The 24,568-nt window shown below is 42.9% G+C and overlaps 1 protein-coding gene across 2 annotated transcripts; it reads left to right on the forward strand.

Moving 5' to 3' along the window:
- Nucleotides 1-678: 678 nt before the first annotated feature.
- On the forward strand, nt 679-24,268 carry LOC104921056 (RNA-binding protein Musashi homolog 1). 2 transcript variants are annotated; one of them, XM_010733488.3, is made up of 14 exons: nt 679-856; nt 1,384-1,424; nt 2,184-2,265; nt 2,433-2,517; nt 10,922-10,963; nt 11,431-11,523; nt 17,154-17,202; nt 17,936-18,018; nt 18,134-18,251; nt 19,747-19,827; nt 20,308-20,364; nt 21,295-21,354; nt 21,588-21,742; nt 21,828-24,268. In XM_010733488.3, the coding sequence occupies exons 1-14, from the start codon at nt 792-794 to the stop codon at nt 21,900-21,902; spliced, it is 1,086 nt and encodes a 361-aa protein (XP_010731790.1). In that variant the 5' UTR covers nt 679-791; the 3' UTR covers nt 21,903-24,268. The 2 variants fall into 2 exon arrangements, with proteins under 2 accessions (XP_010731790.1, XP_010731791.1); XM_010733489.3 differs by having other exon boundaries at nt 681-856; nt 21,861-24,268.
- Nucleotides 24,269-24,568: the final 300 nt, after the last annotated feature.

Here is a 24,568-nt window from a genome sequence, read left to right on the forward strand (position 1 = left end):
TCACATTGCTTCATATTACATCATACAGTTACATGTCACATTACATAAAATGGAATCACATCACATCTCGTAACATGTAACATGTAACACTTACAGAAGCATATTATGGCATCTCACATAACATAACATAACATAACATAACATAACATAACATAACATAACATGGAAAAGTGAACTTCAATGACCTCTATGCAACCTAAAACTCCATTCAGACCGGCTGTTTTATGTAATCTGGTTAAACAGGCTGGGAGCAGGTATCCTGGTTACAGATGCCTTATTTCACCTGAGACCTAACCTGACCTCTACAGGAAGACATCTCCCTTCAGTAATACTTCCACATCATCCAGCTATCAAAACGCTTTAATGGGCCATACTGTTGTGATCAACCAATGACAAGAACGGCGGGGAAACACGACAGAGAGAGAGCGCCACTGGAGGCAAGCAACGTGCAGCAGGCAGGCAGGGAGGGAGGGAGGTCCGAGGCCGGGGTAGGCTACGGGAAAACGAGGTGGAGGCGGAGCCTCTCTCTCTGAGCGTGTATGCATGTGTGTGTGTGTGTGTGTGTGTGTGTGTTTCCTCGGTCACCCCTCCTCCTTTTAACCACCCCACCCCCACCTCTCCTGCCGCCCCCCCTCCCTTCACCCTCTCTCTCTCTCTCTCTCTCTCTCTCTCTCTCTCTCTCCTCCCTCCCTCCCTCGGTTGCCCGCCCCTGAGTCTGGAGCAGCAGCAGCAGTGGAGCTTCACTGCCTCTCCTCGCCTCACAGTGCGGGAATATACCAGCGGAGAGCAGAATGGATACGGAAGGGAGCCAGAGCAGCCTGTCCTCCAGCACGGACAACTCCCCCCACGACCCCTGGTAACAGCCTCAGCCCGCCCGCTTTGCCTTTTTGCTCGCCTCTCGGCCCCGGTTTGAGTTCACCTTGGACTTTAGTTGAGTTCAGTGCGGGAGTGGAGCCGCGCCGAGACAAAAGACAAGCACGCTGTGTGCGTGCGTGTGTGTGTGTGTGTGTGTGTGTGTGTGTGGGATGGATCCACTCAGCGGAGGAGACACAGACGCGCCGCTGCTTTCCGCCTGTTTTCCTCTCTTTCTCTTCTTGTTTGTTTATTCCTCTTTTCCTCCACAAGGCCACATTTGCAACTTCTCCTCCATCATCTGGAAAATCCTCTCCTTTTTTTTTTTTCTCCTCCTCCTCCTCCTCTAGGGGATTATAACGGCCCTGACTGGCCGATTGGTGACTTCGCAACATGGCCGATGCTTTTCTTCTTTACTTTATTGATGCTATATTCACATAATTCATAGCAGTTTCCAAAAACAAAACAAATGTGCTGTGAAAGACGCGTGTTATTCTCTGTGACTTACGGCTTTGTATTTCTCTCATTCAGCAAAATGTTCATCGGGGGTCTGAGTTGGCAGACAACACAAGGTGAGCTGTCCCGCACGCTACTTTAATAAGTCTCAATGAAAGCCTCTTGTTTACACAATTAGGTCCAACACATCCACACAGCGATGGGCTTCCTGGAGTTAAGGAGAAATGCTGCAAATTGTTCAATCAAAGCCTCCTGTTCAACAAGGATCAGCTCTTAGGATTTAGACTTGCCGAGGCGCAGGGAGATTAACACGGGAAATGCATGCACATTGAACGACTTTGTCTTTGCCTCTTTTTTTTTTTCCTCTCTCCTCCTGCGCAGAAGGTCATTTATAGTAAGAGTAGATCGATTATTGCGCGTTAAAGCACAAGTTGGGCTCACGTCGACGGCCACTCTTTCCGTATGGTTGCATCCATTCATTTATTTTAAGAGCCGTGAGCGCAGGCTGGTGCGTGAATACAGTTTATTCTTGTTGCGATGGCCCGTGTTATTATCCCGCTGCTGCCGCCGCCGCCGCCGCTGCTGCTGTGTCAAAACAGCGATCGTCACCAAGTGTAGCTTTGTTTGTGGTCCGCAGGGCCTAATGGGCTATTATGCTGAATGGCTATATAGCCCCCGTGTGCAATCTCTGGATGACTGGAGGGACACAAACACAACGTGGTCCGCCCGACCCCCATTGTCTCTCTCCAGCCACTTTGCACATCACCCCAACGGTGGCCTGTAGGGGAAAGTCATGTCTGGTGTGTTGATGCGTGTTTTGTTTTTGTTTTTGTTTTTTTTCTTAACTGTGTGTTCGTCCTTTGCTGTCTTTGCAGAGGGCTTAAAGGAGTACTTCTGTAAATTTGGCGAGGTGAAGGAGTGTATGGTGATGCGGGATCCCGTTACCAAGCGGTCGAGGTAAGAAGGAGGCGTGTGCGCTCCGCCGTCCTATCACTGGATGCCTCATGCTCTTCCATGCTTTTCCATGAGACTTGTTTTTAAAGTGACGTGAGTTTTGCATTTGCATCTTATTTTATTTTATTTTTTTTATTTTTATTTCTGTGTGTTTTCCCATTTGCTTGCAGGGGGTTTGGGTTCGTAACATACGCAGAACAAGCCGGTGTGGAAAAGGTTTTGGCGCAAAACAGACACGAGTTGGATTCCAAAACGGTGAGTTTGTGCCTTCGTGGATCTGGATGCTTCCAGTGACTGTCCTGGATAACTTTTCGGAGTTTGTGTAGTATGTTTTCTTCCACCCCTTTCCTCAGTGCTTTTTGCCTCGCACCGTATGGCTTGTAAAGTTGAGGAGTACGTTTTTGGAGTAGCCCCTCTACCCACCCTCCTCCTTCTCCTCCTCCTCCTCTCTCTGCTCATTTCCCCCTCCAAATCCCGGTTCAGGGCGCCAACATGAAAGCGTTCTTTCTTGGTCTTCATTGCCATGGTTACCTGGGGACCTGAATGGGGTAGGAGCCCCTTGCAAAACCCTGAGAGGGTTTATGCAGGGAGCTTACAAGTTTTTTTTTTTCTTCATAGAAAATAACAGCCCCCCCACCCCCCTCTTTTTTTTTTTTTTTTTTTTTTTTTTTTTTTTTTAAGAAGAAAAAGTTTTAAGGGGATGTTGTGAACAAGTTGTGGCTCCCAAACTTGATGTCAGAGTGGAGAAGTCTTGTGAGTTTTTATAAATTTATATATTGGTGCTGAGGTTAAATAACCGCTGTGATTGGGAGTTTCTCTGTGATTTCCCCTCCTACGCTACAGGCACATGAAGGAGTTTCTCTGTGATTTCCCCTCCTACGCTACAGGCACATGAAGATTCAAATGTGGGTAAATGGGACAAATCAGTCATAGTGTAGAGTTCAGGGCACACAATATGTTTGTGTTCAGTTACATCATGTCTTTACAGAGGACAGCTGCATGAATTGTGGGTGAATCCCTGCGGTTTGTAGTTTGGTGACTGCTGACTCAGATTTAAATATCTATGAAGGTGTGAATGTTGCTGTCTTGGTCATGTAAGTTGAGTGACTGGGTGTGTCTTTGTCAGTTTGTTGCCTTTTCTAACCACACACACACACACACACACACACACACACACACACACACACACACAATATGATCACTTGAGAGTGAAAATTGGTGGCACAGAAAGGCAGCGGAGCCCAAGGGGTGGAGAAAGGTAGAGTTGGTTAGTTGTTGGAGCAAGCCTGTTGCCGGGGGTGACGCCAGCCACAGGAGACAGTGCTGTAACTGCACAGCCTGATGGGATTTATGTCTCCATAACAACTTCTCTGCTATTTTGCATTAACTTAAGACACCCTGCTCGGTTGGGTAGCAGAGCTCTGACACACACACATAGATAACGCTATGCCATGACAGACCTTTACACTTATTTTGTGCACGTGTTTGTATCTTAGGCACAGTTTTTAAATATTTGAATTGAATTGCACAGCTGGATGTTTCTGTACAGTCGCTTTAATTTTTTTTTATTACAAAATGAGTGTTGCTTCTGGTAATCTGCCCTTGTTTTTCAGTTGGCTTGGAAGTAAGTTCCAAGCAACTGTAAAGTGTTACTCAGTGAGTCATATTACCTATTAAAAGTAGGTACAGTCTTTGAGAGCCAGACCGTGTGTGTGTGTGTGTGATGTGAACATTAGTTTAGAGGCAGAGGATTTTTAGAAGCTCAGCTTGGCAGGCCACTGGTGGGGTTAGGCGTTGCCCTATTATAAACCAAAATACAGCACAAGGCTAAACAATAATAATGTGCCCCACTCAAATGCAGCTTTGGTTGCTCAGGTTGTTGTGGCAGCAGTCTGCGGGGGAAGCATGCCGTGGTACCATTTATCCAACCAGGCGTTTTAAACAGGGGTATGGTTGCCATTTTGTCGTTCCATTTTGGAAATAAGAGCCCAGGTTATTTTCCCCTTCTTCTTCTTCTTCCGTGTGTTTGCAAATCTCTCAGATTTGCAAGGGCTATATCGTTAAAGACAACAATGACTTAGACTGTGTTTTTTTTTTTTTTTTTGGTTGCTTACGACCTAATTCTACGAGAAGACATAAAATAACGCTGGTGCAGAATGAGCGAACGTTGTGCAGCAGCAAAATGGTTAATTTCTAGAGATAGGTAACACCGTTACCACATTTTTCGGCTATAAATAATTATGATTGGGTTTGAAGGGTTAATTTATTTTGTTATAACACACTTTGAGACTACTGTACCTTTATGGCACAGCCTCTCTCCTACATTCCCAACACCTGTCCCGTTTGAAACATTTTCTATATTTATTGATTCCAATATTTTCTCACACCTGGACTCTTCTCCTCCTCCTTCTCTCTCTCTCTCCACAGTTAGAGGGGAAAAAAACTATTGTTTGATCAGCATGAGGTGTGAGAAAGACATTCCTCCCTGGAATGAGGAAGAATATTTGATGCTCTGATTTTTTTTTTTCCTCGTCTTTTTATGCTGAGCCTTTGGTTTATGAGAAAAGACACTGCAAGGCCTGAAGCAGGAAGGAGAAAGACAAGGAAGGTGAATGAAAGGAGATGTAACAGAGCAACAGGGTGCTGTGTAAGGACACACAGGGTGAGAAGTAGACTAACTGGTGCAAGGTCCATGCCACTGGTTATGTGCGGTATTAAACATTTACAGTCCTGTTACATCCAGTATTCTTTTAGCCACACTTCGAAAGCAAAGACCCAATACCGTAGAAAGACCATAGTTACTGTCAATACCTGTGTGGCTAAAAATACAAACCCAACAAATCAGTGGTTGTCTGTTGTTTTTAGAGTGAGGTCTGTAGAGGTTGTTGTTTTGGTTGGAGGTTAGATTTCCTGTTGAGGGGCAGAGTATGGCCCTAGGGCTGTGGTGTGCTGTTGTATTTCCCTGGACAGAGAAGAAGGACACAACTGTTATTTGTTTTCTCTGAGAGATACTTTACTGGAACCAGTTACGGAGGGGGAAAAAAAAAGACGAGGCCAGATATTCTCTGAAATGCTGCCACTCCTCGCTCGGATTAGTGCGGGGTGATTTTTAGATTTTGGCGTGTTATTATTTGTGGTGCAGTCGTAAGAGTTTTCAGATGAGACAAAGGGTCATCTATGTGACACCAGATTTGTTAGCACATGAACGAGCCATGGATTATTGTGCTTTTTTGTCGTTCTTATAATAAAAAACATATTTCTTAAGCTATATACGTAACGCGGTAGATGGTGAATTATGTATTCAGCTGTGATGCGTTAGAGATATGTTAGTAATTGCCCCAAATAACCCCCAATAGTGTAACCCTGAACTAACATTACTTGAAAGAAAAGCATGTTTTATTGAAGGAAATGGCAAAAATAAGAAATATAAAGAATATTTTTGTTTTCGTTTCATTTTTTTTTACACCAATTAAACACAAGCCGTGTGCTTAAGAGCACATTTTAGCTCCAGCCTCTGTGGACCACATTCTGCCACAGCTACTGGTCTAACACCTGGTTGTTGGAGAGTGGAGATGCTAGCACTAGCTCCTCGCTCCTGACTGGAGATTAACTGTTAATGCTGACATGGACAAAACTGGTAAAGGGGGGGGATGGAGAAGGTGTACGAGAGAAGAGAGAGAGAGAGAGAGGGAGAGGGAGGAGGCCCAGCTCCCGTGCTGTAATTAGTATAGATCTGAAAAGCAACTAATCGGATTGAAGGAAACAAACTGGATTGGGCTTCCGAGGTCCATGCGTGGCCTGGGATCCAGGGATGAAGCCTGTACCTGCTCTGAAGGTGGAACCAGAGTTCTCTCTCTACATGCTACATGTGCACAACCCCACACCCCCACCACCACCACCACCACCCTGGCGAGGTGCCTTACCAGGGTTACAGGGGCAGGGGTGGCGTTGGGCTGGGGGGTCCTCATTAGTGAGCTTCGTTAACTAATTACTGTGCCATTGTTCAGCTGTGCAGATTGACCCTGCTGGCCTAAGCCCAAACCAAGTCTCCCTCTCACTCTGTGTGCATGCATTGACATGCCAACTCCTTTTGTCTCCTCTTCTGTTTATAGCTTTTTGTTTAATTTATATTGATTATATTGCCATAATGGGGCAGCCTGTGGTGTCTTTTTATCAGTGTGGGTGATGGCCATTTTGTTGCAAGAAAGTCTTGGCAGGTGGGCAAATGTGTCAGAGCTATAATGTCTATATGCATTATGGCAGTACACTTGTTGTCAGTAGTCTGGAAGAGGTGGATTAGTGTGTGTGTGTGTGTGTGTGTGTGTGTATGAGTGTTTTTCATGTTCTCTTGCCTGTTTGATCACACGTATGTGTCACTTTGCGTACATGTGTTGGTGTTTATGTTTGTGCTACATTATGTGGATGCTCATGAGTGTATGTGTGCCTGTGGGGGTAGCACGGGAGCCCCAGTTCCTCTACGGGCCCATCTGTTTTGTACTCTTTGTCCTGTTAATTAATGAAATCAGAGGGGCTGCCTGCTGGGACGGCCCCGCTGCACCGCTACACTGGACAGGCCCACTTTCTCATGGGCTGACTCTGTTTTCCAAATGAATGCCTTCCCTTTCTCCCTGTGCTTTCTCATTTTCACACTCATTTTCTCTCTCTCTCTCTCTCTCTCTCTCTCTCTCTCTCTCTCCCCCTTGATTTGACGTTCTATTTTTTATTTTTGTTTTCCAGTTTGTAACACTGGTGGATGCGCTGGGCCACGTGAGGTGACTATTGGTCGTAGATTAGTCTAGTCTTTTTTAAAAAAGCAAAATCACCTAAATCATATTGTAGGCTCTGCCGTCACTTTGCTACCTAGATTGAGCGGAGGTTGGATGTCATGAAGCAGGATGTTAGTCAGACCATTTCACGAACACTCAGTCATAACTCTTCTTTGTCAGTCTGGAAAGATCAACCTTTTTTTTCTTCTTCCTAAAAAGGTTTTTAACCTTATTCTTGAGCGGTTACGTTTTCACTGCTGATTGGGACGGTTACATGGCGGAGCCACTTTTCACTGAAGAGCTATTTCTGAGTGTTGCTAGCAGTGACCTGGCTAAGTCATTTTACTTTTTGCTTTGTGGCCTATCTGTCTTCCTCGAGGCTAATCCGCCAGTCTGATAGATGCTTTAGTTTTCATTTATTACAGCCTTCCTCTGAGTACAGCCAGATGTAGAAATTACATGTTAGATATATTCTTGTTATTCTGCTGAAGTGGAATGATTTTTTTTAACAGCATGGCATGACTGTAGCCGTAGTAGCACTACTACAGATATTGCATTAGGCCTAACCTAGTCTAGTTGGTAACCTCCTGTATTTTAGGCTGTTCTTTAAGAATTCTTGATCATTTAAAAGCTATTAAATATTGGTGTTTTAACATTAAATATGGGTGGAAAATATGATCAGATATACCAAAAGACATATATATTAGTTGCTTTTTTCCATACTGTTTGTGCCATGGGAACTGTCTTCTTTAATGTCTCTAATTACATTGTATGACTGTAGCATCGATGTGACGACGATCTTGACTTGTATGGTCCTCAATTTATTGGATAAGCCAAAAAAATTGTGTCCTAGTTTTCCAATTGAGTTTCAAGAAAAATATCAGAAAATATGTCGATTTTTGTGATTGCCCACTGCTAATGTAAAAATGTCAGTATTTCCAAGCAGAACCGAAGAAGACATGGATCTTACAAAGACACACAGAGAGGAGACTGATTTTCAAAATCACTGCACGCTGTTAAATCAGTGAAAGAGGCCGTTGGATGTTTGTGTTGGTACCGTCCTCACATACTGTATACACTGTACGTGACTGAAGCCTTGGTGTCAGATGTTTGCGGTGTTTTTTTGACCGCTGTCATTGTCTGCTCATGATCTGTCTCCCTGCCACATAATCGCCTCAGGGCAGCACCTGCCCTCTAGTCTTGTTAAAACAGTTAAAGGCAAGTGGGCAGACCTGGACGCCAGAGGCACTTTCGGTTTGGAGGAAACACTGGACACGTTACCTGAATTTCCACAACACCAGAACTGTTATGTTGAGTTAGAGAAATATATATTCACAAGAAAATGTAGGACAGTATAGTATGTCATAATGACTGTGTACATTGCAGCCTGTTGTCGTAGCCTTCTGGTGTGATTCTGTCATCGTGTTATACCTCAGAGGTCACTGCAGCCTCTCCTTTCTTTAATATTCTTTGCTTGTTTTATTTTTTTCCCTTAATATACACAGACAGCCTAAGTACAGTTGTTTTCAGTAGCGCTAGTACTGCATAGAGTAAACACTGAGGCATGTAGTGTTCAGAAATGGCTACATACGTGCTTGTCATTTTCATTATTTGTGTCTTTTGCACTCCTCTTTTATACAAATGAAAAGCAGGTGGTACAAAAGTCACTGTGTTGGCAATACTACAGCATAAAGACACACATCTATGTAACATTTGGCCCGCTAAGCACAGATCGTGTAAGAAATGCAGGAATGTTGTCATTGTTTGTGAGTGCTCTCTGTTGGTGCACTGCCGATAGTCGCCGGTGGCTTTGCGTGTCCTTGTCACCTTTGTCTTTGTGCTCAGACCAGCTGGAGGTGACATGACTCTCCTCGTCTTTGTGTCCCACTTCAAGGTGCAAAGTCCTTCTGCGATCTCACCCAAGGACGCTGCAGCTGCATCTGAGTTACACAGCGCCGTGCTCTCGAAAGCAGTGTTAAATCTGAGGTTCTTAAAGGTCCTTGTGGGATATTTTTGTCTGTAGATTTGTCATCAGAAGCAGGGCATTATCACAGGAAAGAGATGAAAGGATTGCCTGAATATTGAATGAACACCCTCCCCCTGTATTGTGTGTATTATTCACATCATAAGTACTTATTTCTAGCCATTTGATAGGCTCCTTTTAGTTGCCAATATCAATTCAATACCTCTGATAGCGGCTGCGTGAGGCACAAGGGGTTTTGCTTCACACATCCAATTATTAGAACAAAGATGGAACTCTAAGACCATAATACACTACAACGTCCTGTGACCTAAAATCATCTCTCTCGTTGGCTTGAGTGAGAATAACATGAGATTCCTCACAAATTTAAAATGCCAGGCCAGGCTTTGCATATTTAGCATTATTAAAGGCCAGCTCATTCAAAACTCATTTGCTTCTAATTTTATCTGTAACCTTGACCACTGCTGAGACATTCCACTTGGGAGAAATATGGATGCAGTCAAATCTGGCTAATCCAAAATGGAGGTTGTCTGGATTTGTGAGATTTAAAAAATATATATCCATCTGAAATGTATTCAGAATATTAAATGCTCATTTTAGATTCCAGACTGCCCCCGCTCCTTCTAGTTTTGTGGCTAAGATGCATTTGGTTGTGTCAATTCGTAAATGTACATATTCACGTCTCACTGTGTATTTTGTTCCCTACGCCTGTTTGTTTGGCCGGTGTGTTTGGATTTTTTGGGGCTTGCATAAACAAGGGTCTACTATACATACTCGCAGATTAACATACGGTCTATTTTTGGACTTGCAGGCCTTCACATGGGTTCTGACTTAGAGGCTCTGTGTTGTAACTAATTCTAGTTAGTTAACAGTTTGATAAGTCATTGAGGCCCAGAGCGAAATTCACAAGTTTAAACAAGAACAGGAGCAGCTGGTGTTCTGGGTAAGAAGATGTCTACCTCCCAGTCTCTGAGGAGACAGGAAAATATTTGTTCTCTTTTTTCTTTTTTTAAAAAAATATAACACCTTAATATATTTTTGGGTTCCTGGAAACCCTGAACCCTCCTTTACAGCTCAAAAACATGTTTAACTTTGTTTTAACACATAAATACTACATGACCGTTTCCTAATTTTATAAGAATTTCTTATTTGGGGACTCAGAAACCCCAGCTGAGAAACATAACAGATGCTCCATACCATCCTGTAAATTTGTTGTAAACCAAATAAATCTATAAATATAAAATATAACATATAAAATCTGAATTATTTGCTTATTTGATTTAATCAGAATGCCTTTCAATGCTGGCACAATGCTGTGGCCAAGGTAAAGATAGAGATATATCCCACATGTTGGATTTTAAATGTCCAGTGTGTAACATTCAAGGGGATCTACTGTCAGAAATAAAATATGATAACTGTATATATTAACTTGGAAATATTATTATTATTACCTTAGCTATGAGGATTTTATATCTTCAGAGGGAGTGGGTCCTCCTCCTCTGTCCAGTCCGCCATGTTGAAACGCCATGTTTCTACGAACGGACTCTTGTTTTTTGCAATTTTCACGCCCACTGTAGTTTATCTTTCATGCTTGGAACGGGTGGGTAGGGCAAGTGGTATTCAGTTTACCAATAGATGCCACTAAATGTTACACACTGTGCCTTTTTAATATGGAAAACCATATGCAATTATTATGTTTACACTTACAGCAGAGGGTTCTGTGCATCTCCAAATGGTTATAGCAAATGTCGACAATCATTTGCTTATAATAGAATCCTTTTAAATATCTGTAATAAAGTAGTGCCGGCCTATCGCAGTTAATCAAATCCACAGTAGATTAGAAAAGTGTGTTTTTTTTCCCCCACTGATGTTACCGCTTTATATCTCATCTTTACTCATCTCTCTCCTACAGATCGACCCAAAGGTGGCGTTTCCACGCCGGGCTCAGCCTAAGGTGAGTGCACCCTGAAGGGGTTAACAAGCAGGAGGAGCAGTGATGATGTCATCTGTCACCCCTCATCACTCACCACTTGGTTGGCCGGGATTAGAATCAGAGGCAGTGACCAAAGAGAAGCAGCAATCCACTTGTCCATCCTGACACCGTGACCTCATACCCTGACCCTTCCCAACCCCCGACCATCAGAAGCCAACATCTTACACAGACACACACACACACACACTCATCTGTGTCCTGGCACACACATCAGCGAGTTCTTACACACAGTATTCACCTGTACCCACACCTAAATAGCCCTGAATGTCACAGACATTAAACTGAAAGGAAATAGGTTGAATGCTCCGCTTTCAGAAACCTCTGAGATAAGATAAACACCAACAAACACAGGTCTCTTTATCACAAACATCTACCCCCTGCCTAATGTGATTAGTGGTAAACGATGCCTTTTTCTTCTGTGTTGCTAGCTGGTGACCAGGACAAAGAAGATCTTTGTCGGGGGACTGTCAGTCAATACCACCATCGAAGATGTGAAGCATTACTTTGACCAGTTCGGAAAGGTAAACTATACACAAATCTGGCATCTATTTGTAGCCATCACACTCTGTAATAAGCTCCTGTCTTCCAGATTCTTCCCCCTCCTGACTGTACCCCTTCATCACCAACCCCCCACATCATGTTACCGAGTGAAATTAGTTTGAATGGGATATTATTTAACTAATAATTCTATATAGGTGGATACATTGGTGCATGAACAATATGTTTTCATATAACTGATCTATTAATTAGATCAATTTGGTGAAGTTTGTGTGTGTACTACCACCTGGTGTGACAGAAGCGGGGCATCTTACACTATTAGCTTGAATCATTTGTCCATTAGTTAACTATTTACACTTTATTAATCCTGTTTAGCTAACAATATAAATTGTTTATCCATTATTGTTCGCTTTTTCAATTATTTGTCCATTACTATAAGTTAACCTTTTCCACTAGTCATCATTTATTTTTAGCTGTCCAATTTTTTCTGTTAGTTTTAGCTTGTATTCCCTATTTCAGCCACCTTCCTCTTTAACTATGAACCATTCCAATTCTTTGTCCATTACCATAACCTGTTTCACTCATTTAACCATTATTTTTCATTTACCAAATATATATATCTATCATATTATCTGTAACTTGTAGCTAATTTTAAGCATTTCATGTTTTTTCTGCATGCGTGCTAACTACAGTAGTGATCAGACACTCTTAACACAACTCGTGGTGTTCAGCTGAGAAAGCTGACTCAATATGTGGACACTTTTAAAATCGAATCAAGATTTCCGTTTGATCAAATTAGTTGAGCTACTTCGCAATCTTTCCACGTACCCCCGGGCAACTGCATGAGGTACCCCCCTGAGGTAGTAGCCTACCCCTTGTTGGTAATTGCAGCTCTAATGGACTGTTCACATTTGATAGATTATATTAATCTTTTGGCCCTCTCCCTTTGACATCTTTCAGCTTTAACTTGTGTTTCTCCTCTTGTTTTACAACTTTTCCCCTTTTCATTTGAGTCAAGGCACAACAAAAAACTGCAAAAAAAGGGGGCCTGATGTCAGAAAAGAAGTAGTGAGAAAAACAGCAGATGTTTAAGGGGAAAGGGAGGACTGAAAGAGAGAAAGATCTAGAAGAAAGAAAAAAGGAAGATGCTGTGCAGTCATTGATGGTTTGCTCTGTCAGCCACAGTATTAGTTAGTTTGTTAGTTTATCTCTTTTGTTAGCTGTTTTGCTCTTTTCCGATCACATCTTAGTGTTTTTGGCTTCTACATTTGTCCTGCTCAGCTCCTTTGAATGAAATTTGGTGAAAGGCAAACACATGCTGTGGAGACAGATGAGTGGCCGGGGAGAGGGAGGAAGAAAAAAAAAGCAGCAGAGAGGAGGGGGGAAGAGGAGAGGGAGATGGCGGGGGACTGAAAGGGAAGGAGCAACCCCCCATGGAGAGAGAGTGAGGGGAACTCGGAAGGGGTTGAAGGGCAGAGAAAAGGAGGAATGTTGAGATAGTGAGGAGGAAAAGTGACTGTGAAAGGGAAAAACAGCATCTGATGGGCCAAAGTATCAAAGTATCCATCATGTTTGAAATGTTGGCTCACTTTTTAAGGTAACTACTACTTTGGGTGGTTTCGGAGTGTGATTGAGTAGAGTTCAGGTTCTTCACTATTAACTAATCACATGCAACAGCTGCTCCTGTAAACCCCCCCCCACCTTACCCAAAATCAGTACCTCAGACACCACCTCCCCTCCCATTCCACATACACACACCCTGCTTCAGTCCCTCTCAGCTTGTTGCCGTGGTGACCTGCTTTCACCCATTGTCCTGTTGTAATCCAGTGTTTTGTTTCCTTTAAAAAATGTGTAAGAAGTGTGTATTTGCATGAATGGAAAGAGGGGTGTGTGCGTGTGTGTGTGTGCGTGCATGAGTGTGACAGTGGCATCACTGTCGCCAAGGAGGGAGGCGAGCTTGCATACATTTGCACAGACTGTAAGACTCACAAGCCAGTGATCCAGTCGTCACACACATTAAGCGTGTGGTTCTGCTGTTGGTGATCAGGAAGGAGTCTGAAAATGAACATCGCTTCAGGATGTAGACCTAATGGCTTGGAAGAAATTAACAGCACGAATCTCCTTCTGCCTTGTGTCTGGCTGTGTTTTCTCTCAGTTGGCCTCTGACTCATGTTTGGGGTATTAGCATATTTCAGGTGCTAGTTCAAATTTAAATGTCATTTAATTCCGGCTCGCGGATCCTGGTCGACCTGGATTACATGTGAGACTGTCACATAGTTTAACTCATTGTAAGGTGCACATTGTGACATGTGTCATGCTTCTTCACCGTGTTCTATAAAATGGCAGCTCTGTGCCGAATCACTTCTCCCTGGTGATCACAGACACTCATATCTAAGACAACACTCCCTCCGCAGGATGAGGGAATATTTGGACTGTTTGGACACGTGAGACCAAAGCTGCATCAAGGATAGCGCCAATCCCACAGTGCATTCCTGCTGAGCGGGAGGTATTTCTTGTTTATTATCTGAGCCTGGTTACAAGGTGCAGGTTAGGATGGAGCAGAACTCAGTGTCCTGTTTATTTTCATACTGTGGCACCGCCTCGCAAAGGAAAACACAGAATGCACTATGCATTTTCTGCAACTCTTTGATACGTGCCGCCGCTTATTTTTTTGGAGTATGCTTCTGAAAGCACACCTACACAAACTTTATTAGACTGGACTGCTCAGTTGACACGGCGTTTTGGACCAAACCGAAGAGTCTAAGGTGCATGTTAATGTGTGGTTTCCCAACTGAACAATTCTGAGCTCCTGTTGCTGAATGTCCTCTAGGCTAATAAGACTACAGCAGTCATGTTTGTGTGAGAAATAAGTCTGAATCCTGAGGCGAAGGTCTTGTAACCCCCCCCCCACACAACCTGGTGGAGAGTTGAGAACACCTCCTTTCTTTTTTGGCGAAGGCTGAACGCAGAGCCTGTGTGTTGCAGTTAGGTGATTTGATGATTAGCATTTCAGGGATTTTGGCCATACAGTCAATTATGTTTAATCCAAGGGAAATCCCTGTTTTCATGCTTTCCATCCAGCCTCTCTGCACTGCATTCCTGAAAATACCTTACATGGAAAACTACCGTTAAACCATCCCAACCCCCCTTTTTTTTTTGAAACTCTTCTGAAATCAAATGAGCGAATAGCACACAGCAGTAAGCAAAGGAAGGAGTGGATAAGATGAAAAATGCAGCATGGACAGGGCAGACGGGAAAAGTTGGGACTCCACTCACCCATGTGAGCTGGCGATTAGGAGGCTTGACTGAACACTTTGTCTGCTGGCCTGTTTAGAGAGAGATGGCTGGAGAGGGAGAGAGAGGGAGAGAGGAGAGAATGAAAGAGGGAGATGTGAGGAGACAGAAGGGGAAAAAATGTGAATGCCACCTTTCATAATCTCGCAAATAGTGTAATGGACTTGTCAGCAAACGCTTGTTCTTCAGACAATAGCTGCACGCTTCACTAAAAACTGGATATTTTCAATGCTGCACTGCGCTTGATCACAGTCGACCCTTGTTTCCGTACATCTGAGAGTGTCAGAACTTCATGAGAATATGACCTTTAACTTTTCTTCACTCTCTGCATGCATGCTGACTAGTTAGCGACTGAGCCGCCGCTAAGCCAATCTCAGACCCCCACAGCTATCCAATCAGATTGTCTTACAGCACCCTGGGCAGTGGACATCGGAGATCATCTTCTTATTGGTTTTGGCAAGGGCAAGGGGCTGGTGTGTGACCACAGCATAAGTTCACACACGTGATAGAATAGTTCTCAAGTCATCACACCATTATATTCCAATAGAGGACAATTAGATGAGCCATATTATCATGACTGCACGGCATATTATCTCTTTCCTGGCTTCAAATTTGGCCCTGCACAGCTTAAAGGCTCCTCACACTGGTAATGCTAACCATCGGTCATCTCTTCCAGAATAGATGTTGCTAATGCTAACAGGAGGGCTAGCTGTGCATGTAACTCTACTCTTATGATAACATGTTGGCTTGCAGCTGTCTACTTACTGTCCTGTTCCCCGGGCTCTCTGCTGTGTCATTGAGTTTGGATGACCGGAAAGGGTGGAAGAAGGCAAGAGGAGGAGAAGAGGGGAGGTGGGGAGGGTGGTGGGGATAAAAAGTGAATGAAGGACAGAAAGAGGAGGGGTAACTCTCTGTGTGTGTCCAAGCTATATGTCAAGGATGGGAGTTGAAAAGGTCAGGGGGGGGGTTTGTAGAAGCAACCTTGATCCTGTCCATATTCATCATTTAGCAAGGAAAATCCCCAAATCTCTCACTTTTATAGGCACAGACACAATCTCAATCACACCAGAAGACATGGATGTGTTTTTCATCTGAAGTAAAGGTTAGAAATCGGATGGCCTAGTCATCCAGAGGCCTCTGCCACTCATGTTACACTGGTTTGAGTTTCAGTGCTTGCTGCCTAATGAAAATAGCCGTGTAGTCATACTCCCACATGTGTCTCCATGTGTCGTAAGCACGCTGCGTTGCAGATTTTTGTGACTGTTGTCGCATTACATATAAATACATATTTTTTTTCTCGGTTTAACGTCAGAGAACACAAACACAGCCATCCCAGGCCTCGGCTTCCCTTTTCTCTCTCTCTCTCTCTCCCTGCTCATGCCGTCAGAGCTCGAGCAGAAGCTGCTAACTTTCCTGCCAGTGAAGGACAAGTGAGAGAGGGAGGGAGGATAGAGGGTGAAAAGGGGGGAGGAGGAGGAGGAGGAGGAGGAATATGAATAGGGCAGTGGAGTGAGTGCAAAAAGGAAAGTGGAGGGAGAAGGAGAATAAAAGGAGAGTGTGTTGACAAAGACCCCGGTTCACTTTGTTCTACACTCTCTGATCCGAAATGTTAGTTGACAGATTTTCTGTCCTCCATCAAAACTTTATGTTTTTCTCTCACCACCACCACCACCCACCCCCTCCCCATTATTTGTCACCCTTTTTCTCCATTTCTGTCACATGCTTGCGCCGATTCTCTTTTTTTCTCTCGTCTCTCCATTCTATTCATTGAAATTAGTTGGGGTGGGGGGCAGTTCTTCTAATTGAAATTCTTTACAGGATCTCCATGGGAATAGTAAACTTTGTGGAGAAGGGGAAAGAAAGACAGCGAGGGTGAACGAATGAAAGGAGGGAAGAAAAAAAGAGGCAGAGAGAGAGAGAGGGAGAGAGAGAGAGAGCCGTTTGTGAGAACTCAGGAGAAAGACAGGCAGAGCAAAGAATGGGAAAGAATTTCCTCCAGCGCCTCGTGAACGGAGAGCGTTCACTTCTTTTTCACCTTGATAGATTGTGTTTCATTTTATTTTTATACAGCACCCTCCCTCCTCCTCCCTCCCTCCCTCCCTCATTTCCCCATTGCTCTCTTCCTTTCTCTCCCTCTCATTCTTTCTTTTTCTTTTCTCCTTTGTCACCTGTCACCCCTCCCTCTCTCTCCCCTCCACCCTCTCCATCTGTTTTCCCCTCTTACTCCAGTGCTAAAGAGGGACAATGGCACCCCATGCTGTGTAATGATGTGTGTGTGTGTGGGTGTGTGGGTGTGTGTGTGTGTGTGGGTGTGTGTTAATATGTCAAAGCTCATCTATTCTTTGCTTTGTTCTTACAGGTCGATGATGCCATGCTTATGTTTGACAAAACAACCAACAGACACAGAGGTACGTCCGGACAGTTATGATACACACACACACACACACATTATGTTAATAGGTGTCGACACACTAAGTGAGGACACCTACAAACATGTCCTCGTAAATGAAAGGGATAACAGCGTGATAGAGTCACTGGGTGAGTGTCCACAGGGGGAAAAAAGCTGAATTTTTTTCCAGATCCAACTGCTCTCTCGCCTCACCTCGTTTCATTTATCTCTGTCCTCTTGTAACGAGTCAGAAGTGCAGCACCCGCTGAGGGTCGTGATACAGGGTCAGGATGGTTACAGCCCGGGATGTAGCTTAATGAGACAAGTGAGGGAAGGGGGAGAAGAGAAAAGAGCAGGGTGGAGGTGGAGAGACTGGGTGCGATAATTAGTAGAAGACAGTAAATCTGGGTGCAGTTTTTGGTGAACCACGCCCCGAAGCTGCCCCACCATGATGCCAACAGCTGATTGACAGACAAGCCACAAGAGGGTTGTTCTGCTGCGTCAGCTCCTTGTTGTATTATATCCACTCATAGGTTACTTGTTTTTATTGAATCTGGTCAAATGTTTATGGAAATATACTCTTTGTGGAGAACTTTTGCAAAGGAAAGTGCTTTAAAATGTTTTAATCCGGATAATTGCTGAGATCTAGGGTCGTGGGGTTTCCGCTACACACATCTTCCACAGGATAGCGCAAACACGAGCAATCGTGGGGGTCAAGTGTTGGAATAAGTGTCTGTGTTTGTGTCTTCCAGGCTTTGGCTTTGTTACCTTTGAGAACGAAGATGTCGTGGAAAAAGTGTGCGAGATCCACTTCCATGAGATCAACAACAAAATGGTATGCATGTCAGCAGTAACATATTTCAGGTGTCTAATGTTCAGCTGTGCAGTTGTGTCATTATGTTACTATTTTAACTGAATTTATTAATGAACGCTGGTTTCCTGTGCCTTAGGTCGAGTGTAAGAAAGCCCAGCCCAAGGAGGTCATGACGCCGACGGGCTCAGCCAGAGGCCGCTCCAGAGTGATGCCCTATGGGATGGACGCCTTCATGCTGGGAATCGGCATGCTGGGTAAGATCCAAAATCAAATATACCCGTAACATACATTGTACCAAAATCAAATACAGTGTATGTACATATACACATAGAAAATCTACCAATCACTGAGAAGCCTCCTAAAAGGCTTAGTATATAAGCAGTGGTTTAGAGCAGAAGCTTAAGACAACATAAACACTGACATTTTAATAACAGTTTTATCAAATATATCTTTAGTAACATATTTAGCCATATACATTAAAAGGACATTTCACACATATAATCGAAGAGTTTGAGTTATTGCCGTTTAATGTCGGTTTGAATGTAGCAACTCGCTGAACCAGACACGATTCTCACACCTGTCACCATTTAAACCTTTTGAATTTAATATGAGTCTTAGTCTAGACTCGTTTAGAGCTCTTTATGCTGCGATATGAAATCACTCCTCAATAGCTCCCTTCATGCCATTTTTCCTGATTTCACCCATGAAATGCTGAAGAAAAGAAAATCCAGTTGACTCAAACTGAAACTGGCATCGTTCTGTGGTTGACATCTTTCCACTGAGCTGATTGTCACGTGCACATCTCCGGTAATTAAAACGATGATGTGTCAGAAATTTAGAGGTCACAGGCTGAAGGGCAATAACGCTCCACACACACTCGAGTAAAATCTCGTTTGAAAGTGTCCTCATTGAGAAAAAAACAAAACAATCTGAGAGCTACATATGTGGTTGTTTGGTTCCCTCTGCTGGACACTTTGTACTGCACTGTGGTGTCTGTAGATTACTCATTAGGTCTGGCTTGCTTGTAAGTCCTCTTTGATGACCTTCATCTCTGATAATGTTGCAAAACGGTAGAAATGGAATATAATATGCATAACTATGTTTTCACTAATGCGTAATTACCTAAAGAATCATTATGGCACTGTTACCTTAAATGTGCCTTTCATATCTGCAGACACAGTAGGTCCTCTTGCACAAAGAACACCATGTAGCACTGCTATGTGTCTATAGTATTTAAGAATGGACCAGCTAAACACGGTTAGAGATAAGGCTCATTTTGCAACCACCGTAAATTCTCCTTTATACAAGGAAGAAGAAGGTGAAGGAAGAGGGTGGCAGTCAGCAACTACATCACTAGATGCTACACCCTTAAAGAGACAAAGAGGACCAATACACCCAAGCAGTAATATGTACTTAATAATGACTATGCTTGGTAGTTTTTTCATGAAATTGGTCAAATGTTTATAAAATATAAGGATGATTATATGTCATTGAATATTTGGGGAAATAGCTGATAGGAGACTGGTTAGTTAGGCATCACACATCAGATGTATTGAATCAAAATGAATGCCTGCGTATCAATAACCAGAGCATATGCTGAAAAGCGAGCAGTTTCTTATTGAGCACCGAATGTATTGCTCTACATTCTGATGTTTTTGGTGTCTCTATGGGTTATATAAGATTTGTGTGTGTATGTCTTTTAAGTTAGCCGAGTTAATTAAACTTACGATTATTTTCTTTTCCTAACAGGATACCCGGGCTTCCAGACTACTACTTACACCAGCCGCAGTTACTCTGGAATTGCTCCTGGTTACACTTATCAATTCCCAGGTAGGTCCTTATATATCTAGGTCTTAGAGGGAAAGGAAGAAAGGTTAAAGGAGGCTGTATCATGTAGTCGATTCAGCTGTGACATGCCTGGAGTCATGAAATGTACAAACTACAAGAGCCATATGGATGGATCTCTTTCTTTTAATCACATCCACATATATTGTACAACAAATTCAGCAGAGTTGCTGCCTGTAGAGAGTTTGACTTTGAAATTATATTTCCAAAACCTCTTTACGCCCTGTACATCATTTGCCTGTTTTGCCCTTTATATTCTGTTTATTTTATCTGCTTATGTAACCCCCTTTCATTTGGCTGTATCGCCCCTCCTTTTCCGTTGCTCCGACCTTCCTGCCAGTCCTTTCTGCGTCCATGTTGGCCTTCTGCCGTGGCTAAATGTCTCTGTGTATGTGGCTTTGTAGTTTGGTGACTGTATTTACAAAGCGCTCTCTCTCTCTCTCTCTTGACCTTCTCTGTTTCTAGAATTCCATTTAGAGAGGACCCCCCTCCTGACATCATCCCATCCCCCTGAGCTGGCAGGTCAGTGGCTTCTCACCGAGAGAAAAATAAAAGCTGTTCAGCAGCAGAGTCGAGTGAAACTGAAAAGTTTCCCCAAGTGTCAAACTTGTCCTTTAAGTTTGACATAACCGGACTATTCCTTTGATGAGAATAGTCAGGTTGTTTACTAGAACAATGAACCATTTTGCAAATATTACAAGACGCTTCATAGCTTCCTGCAATTCTTCCAGTCAAATGTTTTTTCAGCTGTTGTGGAGTGTGTGGTCCTTTACAATAATCTTTCTGTCTGAATCCTGTGGCTGTATTCACATAGTGTCACTAGGAATCCTCCTGCATGGCGCTAAAAGTTCCTAGACAAACTTTTACTGGGAGAACTAAGATACAAGAAGGGGAGAGCTAAAAATGAAATGAAAAATGCAATTAAATTTTAAGATTAATAGTCTAGACTAAAAATGTAATTAAATTAGAAGTTAAATTAGCAGCTAATTCTGAGTCTATTGAACTGCCTGTAACTTCTCTCAGAGACTTTTGGTGCTAAAACTCTGATTTAGTTTGGACTGACACTTTTTTTTAAGAGTTTCTACTAAAGCTGTTAACTGACCGCAGTAAGGAGCCACTAGTTAGCACTACTAACCCTTAGGATGTTTTGTGAATGCGGCCCCTGCATCTACAAGCAGCTCCTGCAGCTCTTTGCACTGCCATCTAGTGGCTCTTGTTGTACTTGGCTCTTTACCTGGAATCGTCGTCCTCCTTGTTTTTGCCATGAGCATCATTTTGTTTCACATTTAAAGAGCATGACCCTGTTTTTATCGGAGGCGGTGTGTTTCATGGATTTGTCCAATAGTTGGATGTGTTTGAGCTGATGTCAAGTCAGCCGACACTGAGCTGTAGATTGTCGCACATGATCTGAAATGAGATTCACAATAACTGTCGTCTTTTTGTAACCTTCAGCCATTCCCCTGACTGCATATGGACCAATGGCAGCAGCCGCCGCAGCAGCAGTAGTTAGAGGTATGTGTGTGTGTGTGTGTGTGTGTGTGTGTGTGTGTGTGTGTGTGTGCGTTAGATAAAGAATGTGTGTACTTGTGCGTATACTTGTATGGTTGCCTTAGGTACAGTGTGTGTACAATGTCCTGCTTGGACAAATAAAGCAATATTTTTAGATCTGTGTGTGTGTGTGTGTGTGTGTGTGTGTGTGTGTGAAGCCCTCTGGTGCTGAATCCTGACTCTCTTCTGTCTCTCAGGCTCCACCCCTTCACGCACAGCTGGTTTCCTGGGAACTAGCAGCCCTGGACCAATGGCTGATCTGTATGCTGCAGCCAATCAGGACTCAGGAGTCAGCAGCTACATCAGCGCCGCTAGCCCCGCCCCCAGCACAGGGTTCGGCCATGGTTTAGGGGTAGGTCACACCCTTCTTTTGACACACACACACACACACATTTGAATACATGCATGGAAGCATGCATTACTCACAAACCTAATAGAGTCCGTATCCACTGTTGTCTATGTGTCCTCAGGGCCCTCTGATTGCTACTGCGTTCACTAATGGCTACCACTGAGAAGACTCAGGTCACTGAAGACGGGAGGGCTTCTCTTCTGCTGATGAGCCAATCAAAATGCTGGCTGCCCACTGATGGCACAAACCTGATTGGCCCGCTACAGGCTCTACCGGGCTCTCCCGGCTCCCTGTGGCTCCACCCACCGACTGAATATCTTTTTAAATCCTGAACTCTGTTTTGCTGTACTAATCTCACTTCAACATAACGTCCCCCTCTCTCCTCTTTTGTCCTCATGTAGTCTAATAACTAGATCCCCCCTCCCCACCCTCTGTTATCCATTATTTTCTTTTGAAGCTGAGAAAAGAAAACTGCAAAAAAAACAAAACAAAAAAAAAACCACAAAAAAAAAACAACTCTGAGGAAACATTTGTCATCTTTGACAAAGAAACAGAGGACTCTTTTGAGTTTTTTTTTTTATTATTATTTTATTTCAATGTGATATGTTATTTCATCATGAAATCCTTCAAAGCTGTTACCGACGTGAACAGAGCGAGAAAAGGCGTGCGAGTTGGGTCTTTGTCTGAAAACCATTTTTAACAAAGGAAGAACAAATTCAACAAAGTCTGTTTTTTAACTTGAGCATCACGGAAACATGGAAAAAAAAAAAACAACAACTAAAATGTATATTTTGGTAGTCTTTAAAAACAAAACCTTTGTAATATTGTTATTAATATTGACATAATAATGATAATCTGTAAGGTATTTTATTCTGTAATTGGTTTTAAAGCAATGTTTTTATGTCTTCCTGTAAGATATTGTACATAAATGTTGGGGTAAACGGGGGTGGGGGGAGGGGGGGTACTCAACCGACTGGCATGTCATTGGTTGGTTTGGAAAGGGTTAACAGCAATTTGACTGGATGTCATCTACTACTACGTGCGGTCATCTCACTACTTTTATCAGTACACATATAGTATATGTGTACGTTGTTGGCCAGTCCGCTCCAGCGGCGCTTCAGCGCAGCGCTGTCGTCATTAGCTGTTAATAAATCAAACTTCCAGGAGTTTGTTTGGCATATTCGTTCAGTCAAACAACAGTTCTGTTACAAAGTCATCACTTTGTTTTTGCTTTGCTTCTTGAAAAAGCAACGTTGTCTCTATCATTTTTAACACCACGATGAACCAGATTTCTTGCATCTTCATGAAAAACTACTACTACAGATTTGAGATGATGGACTACGGAAGATTCACAACCTTAAACAGGAGAAATCAGGGGTTCACGGGGTCGGCGGTTGACTTGACTTCCTCTTTTTTGAAAATGTTATATATATTTTTTTGCGCGATTCACTTCTTAATGTTTTTTTTGTTTATTGTTTTCTTTTTTAAAAATTCTTTTATGCGGTGTTCTCCGCCGTGAAAAACAAAATGAAGGACATTCTCAGAGAAGCAATTGTAGAAAACATCACAATCATGTTCTGTCCTCTTATCACTATTGAAGGTGCATGTGATTGCGTCTGAGTGTGTGTGAGTGAGTGTTTGTGCGCATACATCAAGGTGTAATATGGAACTACTTTTGGCAACGAAGGAGCATTTCGATTGCCATTTTTTTTGGTACTGAAAAAAAAAGAAAAAAAAAGATCACCCTGTTCCATTTTGGCTCATCTGCTCCTCCCCCCTGCCTCCCTCCCATTGCATATTTAGTTTGAATAAATTTGTGCTCCTCTGGATCCGACATATTATTGTTTATATACAGTTGCTGCTCCGTGTAGTGAACAGAGGGGGTTTGGGCAGGGAACCAGAAATGGAACAGGGTCTCGCTCCCAGTCGGCTCTGATGCGGGACCTCAGTACAGACGACACTGGCTGGCAGGAAAAGTCAAAAAGCTGGAACAAATTCAACATTTTGCAAAAACAAGAAGCCTGTTTGTTCAGCCTTCTTGCTGCAGCCTGTTTGATGTTCAGCACAGCAGAAAACTTCCTGATCCAGCCAGTAGTTCCTCTGTCAGACCGCCTGGGACACGACATAAAACTACTGCTGGACACCAACACTGTAACTTTTTAACTTACAATAAAGCAATAAGTTATTTTTTACCTTACAAATGAAAATAGTACTATTATTGGTAATGGCAGACGACGTGTGGATAATTCTGCGGCATTAAGACTTATTTTCAGAAAAAAAAAGAAACTCTATTTTTCTGTTTTGAGATCTTGTTCCCCTTGTACATTGATTTTAATGATGTCTTTTGTTGTATTGATGTAAGGAAAAGGGCCAATGCTTTGGATGGAGCTTGTAGCTCTACATGAGCTGAGTTAAAGTTAAAGATTTGGGCTGTCCCCCGCCAAGCTTTACAGCAATGCTTTTCTGTTTTCCTTGTTTTATTTTTCTGATAATTTCAATTTTAAAATCCTAATAAATTATTCTAAAGCATTTGATTTTGACTGCTTTTTTTTTTAATCACATGATTTCTCTCACAGATGGTCTTTATCAAAATGAATCCAACTTAAAGCCTCCACGTGAAGGATTTTAACGTCTCAATATGTTAGTGGTAGTATTAAAGACACACACGCATTAGTATTCAAGCACTGACAGGGGTAGTAGTGAAGGCAGTGACAATTCTAATGTAAAAGTTAATTAATCTCTGAATACCCAGAGTTAATACTGTACTCTGAGACTCGGGAGGTGCCCATGATTTAGTTTTACCTGCTCTGAAATTGTCCATGCCACCAG

The sequence above is a fragment of the Larimichthys crocea genome, chromosome VI, assembly GCF_000972845.2.
Source record: "Larimichthys crocea isolate SSNF chromosome VI, L_crocea_2.0, whole genome shotgun sequence".
NCBI lineage: Eukaryota > Metazoa > Chordata > Actinopteri > Sciaenidae > Larimichthys > Larimichthys crocea.